The sequence below is a fragment of the Perca flavescens genome, chromosome 16 (genome assembly GCF_004354835.1).
Source record: "Perca flavescens isolate YP-PL-M2 chromosome 16, PFLA_1.0, whole genome shotgun sequence".
Taxonomy (NCBI): Eukaryota; Metazoa; Chordata; class Actinopteri; order Perciformes; family Percidae; genus Perca; species Perca flavescens.
Window position 1 is genome coordinate 16,321,368 of NC_041346.1, and position 7,692 is coordinate 16,329,059.

Below are 7,692 nucleotides of genomic sequence, written 5' to 3' on the forward strand. Positions count from 1 at the left end.
TGTGGCACGTCAACAGAAAAACCACTGTGGTACTTGTTCCTTAGCAACCGTATTAAACTCTTTAAATAAGAAGAGGGCTTTTAGAGCTGGTAATAGGGAGGAGCTAAAAAAGATCCAGGTGGACCTGAAACTGAAGATAAGGGAGGCCTAAGAGAAATACAGGAGGAAGCTGGAGTGGAAACTCCAGCAAAACAACGCAAGAGAGGTGTGGAAGGGCATGAGAACCATCACTGGGTTTTGGTCAGCTGACAATGGGATTGAGGGAGGAGTGGATAGGGCAAATGAACTGAACCTGTTTTTTAACAGGTTTAATTGCACCCCCCAGCCTGTCGACTTCCAGAGTCAACTGAGAGACCAAACCTCTACTAGATTGTTGACTAATTGACGGGAAGACCTCGGTATGTACGCCTGCAACACTGTGTGTTGGAAAGATTAGTCAGCAGCACCTCTCTCCCTTCCTCTTCACCGTCTACACCACGGACTTCAGTTACCAGTCAGAGTCCTGCCATCTTCAGAAGTGTGTATGAAGAGGTGTGAAGAACTGGGATGTATGAGTGATGGTGAGGAGGCTGAGTACAGGGCTGTGGTAGAGAACTTTGTCACATGGTGCGAAGTTATTTGCAGCTCATTGTGACAAAGACAAAGGAGCTGGTAGTGGACTTGAGAAGGAGGAAGGCACCGGTGACCCCTGTCTCCATCCGAGGTGTTGGTGTGGACATAGTGGAGGACTAAAAATACCTGGGAGTAGACATAGACAATAAACCAGACTGGATCAACAACTCTGGAGTACTTTACAGGAAGGGAAGTTGTCTCTATTTTTTGGGAAGGCTCAGGTCCTTCAACATCTGTCAGAAGATGCTGAAGATGTTTTATGAGTCTGTGTTGGCTAGTGCTCTCCTGTATGCTGTTGCATCCTGGGGCAGCAGGCTGAGAGTGGCAGACACCAACAGACTCAGCAAACTAATACAGAAGGCCAGTGATGTTGTTGGTGTGGAGCTGGACTCCTTAAAGACCGTGTCAGAGAGAAGGATGCTGTCCAAAGTACACTCCATCCTGGACAACTCCTCCCGCCCACTCCACAATACACTGGTCTGTCTGAGGAGAACCTAGTCTGACTTGTAACCTAATCTCACTTACTTCTACTTAACATTTTTATTTGCTTGTAAATACTTAACATTTTATTTATATCTTATTGTAGATATGTTACTTATTTAATGTATACACTTATTGACTTGCTCTTTTCTCACTCTTATTTTACCTTGAATGTGACTGTGAGCAACTGCAACTAAATCATTTCCCTGAGGGGATCAATAAAGTATTCTGATTCTGAATGATTCTGACAAAAAGATAATTGCAACAAAATGAATGTCCAACCCCCAGCCCTATGCCGTTAAATTAACATAGCTAAAGCCTAATTAGTGAAATGAAAAATGCATCCAACTAGAGGCAAATAATATAGATTTTTAGCCATGGTTTGTCAAATGAAACCAGACAAAAAGTAAAAGTACTGTAAATAAGAAAAAATTATCTTAAAAAAACTAAACCTATATATATATATATACATGTATGTATGTACTGTATGTATGTATGTATGTGTGTGTGTGTGTATATATATATATATATATATATATATATAGTTACAAAAACTTCTTCTGATGCACATATATATATATATATATATATATATATATATATATATATATATATATATATATATATGTATTAGGGTGACCATATTTTGATTTCCAAAAAAGAGGACACTTGGCCTGGCCTCGAGACAAATCCAGACAGTGGTGATTCTCAGAGGTTAATGAACATGCTTTATTATGCCTCAATTGTGCAAAAATAACTTCTGTAATAAAATAAAATCTGTTACAAGATGTAACAAAATAATAGCTCTCTTTTAAATAAATAAATAATATGAAATAATGTTCTAAATATGACCTCTTCTGTGTTAGAAAATCCAGCTTCAACAAAATATCTCTTAATACAAATCTCTTAAGACACTGAAACATATGTGCCAGCTTTGCACACGGTGCACTCCGCCTCCCACTTGTCCGGTCCCGACCGGGACGGTATGTGGGACATTTTTTTTGCAGTTCAACTGTGAAGCTGCACTAGTCTTGTTTTATGGTTGTAAGTGGCCTGATGTTTATACTTGTGCGCTAGTGTGTGCGTCGAGACGGCGTGTGTGTGTGTGGGGAGTGGGTGATATAGAGCGGGGGAGAAGTGAGAGTGATAGCGAGCGAGTCCTACCGACTCTAGAGTCATAGTGAGAGAAACAAAGTGTCTCCCCTGTGTTTTCTGACCACGGTGGGAAATCTTTAGCAGGAAACGCTTCGGCATTTTGTGTGTAATGCTGCTCCGCTGTCTGCTCTGGTCCCTGTGTATGTGCGCGTCGCAGAGCCGCTCACAAGGCAGCCTCTCGGGAATTACGTCACACAACAAAGTAGCCTACCGTAGTATTGTCTTGAGCAAAGTGCCAGTCAATTTAATTACACGCTTAATGGTCCCATGAAAAACAGTGAAAACCGGACATTTTAATGAATTTATAAAACCCCCCCGGACGCCCCGGACAGTAGGTAAAAAGTGGACATGTCTGGGCAAAAGAGGACGTTTGGTCACCCTTATATATATATATATATATATATATGTGTGTATGTGTGTGTGTGTGTGTGTGTGTGTACTGTATATATATTGCTACGGTAGACATGATTGTTTTCCTGTCTATGTAACAGAAATGTGTAGTTTAGGGTTATGAGAGAAGGTGGTGACAAATAAGTAACATTTACCCACATAAACCAACTAAGGCTCACAACAAATTCTCCCAGGATGCACTGGGTGGAAGGCACTCACCAGGATTGTTCCCCAGTCCCCACCATTCATCATCCGTAATGTGACACAATTTGCATCTACCCTGTCTGGCTGCCATTCATTTGACCTGTGGGGGGTACATTACACCAACATGCAAATGTGATCATTAGCATCAATACGTTCATGTACGTGTTATCTTGTTATTTTGATGTAATTTGCCTACCAGAGTGTTTCCAAACCTCCAATTACCAACTTCTACTTTTCTCTTACTGTAAGATGCTGCTCCACTAACAGATGCTGACATCCACATTTAGGCATGTGTGGTGGTTGCTGCTCATTTTCTTACCCATATATTTCCCCTGAACTGAGTCTGCGTATCTTCTCATCTTGAGGATTTTTAATTAGCATTGCTTTAAGCTATATTTACAGTGCTGCCATGTCATGACTGTTCGCTACTGTTTGATATATGGGAAATATCTGGAAATGAGATGGAGACTAGAACAAATGCTGAGTACAATGAGTTCAGACTAATGCAGCTTTATTCACACAACAAACAAACATACTTTCATGAAAGGGAGAGCAGTTGACATGCACCAAATATATATGCCAAGGTTTTTCTCATAGAAAGGAAGATAACCATGTGTACACATAAACTTTTTGTCCTCACACACTTCAAGCTATCTATAGCAGTGCAACAGTTTACTTCCAAACTACACCTTTTATGGCCGATGCTCCTAATAGATTCTCACATTCCTGGCTCCAATTCCTCTGTGTGACAGTTGTGCCCAAACTCATAATAGATTTACACATTCTAAGCTATTCCTGTGGGTGAAGGTTGTCCCCAGACTAACCTTCTCGTGTAGTACCTTACATACAAGATATGAAATACATTTGAAACCCTGCATGCTGAAATATCCAACCTATCACTGTCTCTACTGGGCCCTGGATTGGTCTATGTCAGGGGTCTGGAACCTGTGGCTCCGGAGCCACGTAAGTCTTTTGCCCCTCTCCAGTGGCTCCCTGGGGCATTGACAAAAAATAATTTTGAAATTAATAACATTTTATTTTACAATGACATTTCATTGGACTAAAATGTGCATCATAGCCTTGGTATATGTCTACAGCCTGGCACCTTATCCTCTAAATTTTGACAAACCTCAATAGCGGTCTTGCCATTCCAGTTTCCATAGTCTAGCTATGGATTCCAAATCCAAAAAGAGTAATATTGAAAGAAATCTCCAGAGAAAGCACACTGCTTTTGCTCAAAAGTATCCGGCTGGGGATGAGAGAAAGAGAGTGATTTCAGAACTGGTGCAGACAGCAAAGCAGAGCACATCTTTTGCTTTTAAGAATTGGATCAAATGGTCAAAAGACCGGGCAATAAAAAAGGAAACAAACATCATCATATTTATAAATGCTCATTTAGACCTTTTTAGTAATGTTGAAATTTTCATTTATAATGGCCAAAACTGGCTCTTTTGGTGGTAAAGATTGCTGACCCCTGGTCTATGTCTACTGTATATGATATGAATCACGCTCTCCTTATTATAAAATAATGTTTGTGTGTTTGTTTGTAGATAAATGTATAAAACCAAGAACTGTTTTTGGTTCCACTGATGGTATGTTTTTTTAAGTACCGAAAGCCTTTGCAGAAGGTTAAATAATGTTGGTTTTTTTAAGAACTGTTATAAAAGGATGTCCTGAGGCATGTAACAAATCCAGCATCAACAACTCTTTGTTTTACTGACCCTGAGGTGTCTGAAGACTGGAGCTCTTTAAAAAAAAAAACACATCTTCGGCTTTCCATTTTTGTGAATGTGTTTGAAAAAGAGTGGACAGAAGTGTTGCCAAAAAGCACAATCTGCTCGGCCTTGGATGGACTTTCTTCTTGTCAAACTGTTGCTGTAATCAGCAAACAATAACAGAACACCATGTTTTCTAAAGAAACAAACAGTTGAAGGGTGCACATATGCTTTTATTAAGACTTTCTTGAATGAAACATTCCAATATATTCTGCTCTGCTTTTCAAACGTATTACTTGTAAACATAAAATATTCATCTTATAATTGTGGGTCTGTGAGTCCTGGACCTTTGAGTCCTGAAAATGAGTTTACGTATTAACTTGCTTTTGTGTGTTCAGAATTCAGGTAGCTTTTCCTCACTCCACTGCATCTTCTTCGTCCTTTCTCATCATTCCTCTGACTGGTGATACAAGTACGTCTCCTCCGCCCCGTCTTCATCATAGCCGTGATAATGCCCCCCCTCACTGCCTCCTATCCCTCTGTCCTCAGGGCAGTGGATCCCCAGTTTTTTCTGCAGCTTCTCTTCCTGGAGGCGTAGCTCCATTGAGTCCACCAGGTCGTAGATGCTATCCAGGGACCACATGGGTGATGGGAACCACGCCTTGACATCGCTATCCTTCCCCACAACCAGCATGCTGAAATAGTCCTTACTGATCTTCAGCTGTTCTCTCAGATTGTTGACCATGTCACGGGATAACGGCTCAACTTCACTCTGACTACGACCTGGAGGAAGAGTGACAAGGTGAAAAGTAAGTTGTTGCACTTTAGAAAACACCTTAAAAGGGGATTTAAAAAGACAATTTGGAGTCCTGGCAAACACAGTTCAACCTTAAATAAAAAAATTAAAAATTTAAATCTCTGTATATTTACATTAATATACACAACACTGACAATACAGGTACTGTTTCCATCACAGTCTCATGTACCTGTACTGCCTCACATTACTGTGACTCACCGTTGAGGGGAAATAGTTCAACCGTTCCTGACGCTTTGTCTCCAGTTCCAGTCAGCTTCAACATGGCAAAGTGGCGAATGCCTGCAGAAAGACCCAAAAATCAGGTAGTCAGGAGGCAGTATAATACAGTGTGCAGGTAGCATAATACAGTGTTTTATAGTATAAATAAGAATATATCATAGTACAAATTATGCAGTACACTTCTGTATGTATGGATGACCTTTTTTATAGTTATTATGTAGTTCTGCCAAATAAGGCCAACACTGTGTTGGTTTGAATGTCAGAGAAGAAACGTGGCTCTGTTGTAACATTTTCATATTGACTACAAAACTACAGAGCAGACAGATGGTGAATTGTTCAGCAGATGTATGTGTGGCGTGTTCCTGACCCAGGTGACACTCCTGTCCACTGAAAGCAGACTGCTGCTGTTGGAAGGAGTAGTCGTCCTCAGATGGAGCAGAGACGACCAGCAGTCTCCTCTTAGACATGAACCTAAACATCCATAGAAACAGCGCTTTAAGTTTAAATGTTGGTCTATATGTCAGTATTATGTGACTGTTACATGATACCTCCAGATGTTGTTTGTCTTGTTGTAGTATTAGGTAATAATTAGCACTGGATTACAGTACAGTACCTGAGCAGTGAATTTTCAGCTCCAGGCTTTTGCTTGCCATTGGAGCAGGACGGAGGACTACTCCTTTCCTTTTCTTTTTCTGAGCGCCTTGAGGGAAAGTTGTCAATGTACTCGAACAGAGCAGTACTTGATGGGGGAGCCTCAAAGACGCTCTAGGGGAAAGATAAAAGTTAATTAGGTAAAAAAACAACAACAGAGAAACAAGTCTAGTCGAGGGAAGTGTATTTGTATTACACGGAATAACATTTCAGTAGTTCCTGACATAGCCTAAGACAACAAAACATGGAAAGAACATTGTAAAAACACAGGAATGACACAGCTGGATTATTAAAAAAAAGTGGGGATCAATTGATTATTTTGTACCTCCACTAAATTATGCTGAATTGTCTGAAGAAGAGATAGTCTAGGAATTTATTTGTGGGTGTGCTAATACATTACATATAAGGGAGCTATAGTGTGCGGACATACAAAACAACATACAAAACATACAATCCCATCTCCACCCACCCAGACAATCTTTATGTTTTCTTAATGTTTTTATTGCCGTCTACTATTGGTCCAGCACCTCCCTTCAATGGTATTTGGATGTGCGTGGCTACTATTTATTGTATTGATTATTTTAGATTTTCACAAATAAATGAAAGGATTGTCATACAATTTTATAAGAAGTCTTGTCTTTTTGACTCCTGCACTGGCTTGGCAGAAAAGGTGAATTTTGTTCTCATTCCTCTGAGCAGCTGTGTACTTGACTGCTTCCAGGTGTGATCATGAGTAGGAGTGGTGCTGAAAAACGAGCATGCACGCTTATCAAATCGATATAAGAAGAGAGAAACAAGTGCAGAGGAGACTCATACATTGGGCTTAATGTCGTAGTCTGTGACGGTCATGGAGAAGAGGTCAGAGGACGACAGGCCGAACTCTGCTCTCAACACAGAGGCCAGGCCTGAATCTGAGAAATGTTCTGATTGGTCACTGAGTGGAGGCTCCGACTCTGAAACACACAAAATAAATGAATAAATGTGTCTGCATGGATATAAAGGGTGCAGACAAAATACCACCATAAAGTTGAATCATGGAGGACAGTATTTATTGCACATCTGATTTCCAGTACTTTGGTTTATGACCAAATACCTACAAAACAAACGACATTCCCATCAGCCTCAGCTGTAGTTCGTGTTTCCTGCTAATTTAGCAAAAGTTGGCATGCTAACACAATAATATGTGTTATCATTTAGCTCAAAGTACCACTGTGTGTGTTTTAGTGCACCCTCAGAGCTGCTTGCATGGCTGTAGAGTCTTGTTTTCCATTGAAGCGGCTGCTGTTCAGCTGCTGCCTCTCTTGGAAGTATCCATATCATATAAAAACACCACCGCACAATAACAAATGTTGGCAGCACAATCACAAAGCAGACTATAGCTGCTTGTTTTGAAAATCGAATTTGAAGAAATGCATGAACAAATACAAGAGGGAAGAAATTCACTGTTTC

At 40.4% G+C, this 7,692-nt stretch overlaps 1 protein-coding gene across 1 annotated transcript; it reads right to left on the reverse strand.

Annotated features, from left to right (window-relative positions):
- Window positions 1-4,890: 4,890 nt before the first annotated feature.
- LOC114571538 (coiled-coil domain-containing protein 80) lies at window positions 4,891-5,706 on the reverse strand. The gene is made up of 2 exons (XM_028602530.1): window positions 5,572-5,706; window positions 4,891-5,339 (listed from the first exon to the last, which is right to left on the reverse strand). The coding sequence occupies exons 1-2, from the start codon at window positions 5,633-5,635 to the stop codon at window positions 5,005-5,007; spliced, it is 399 nt and encodes a 132-aa protein (XP_028458331.1). The 5' UTR covers window positions 5,636-5,706; the 3' UTR covers window positions 4,891-5,004.
- Between the last annotated feature and the right edge of the window lie 1,986 nt (window positions 5,707-7,692).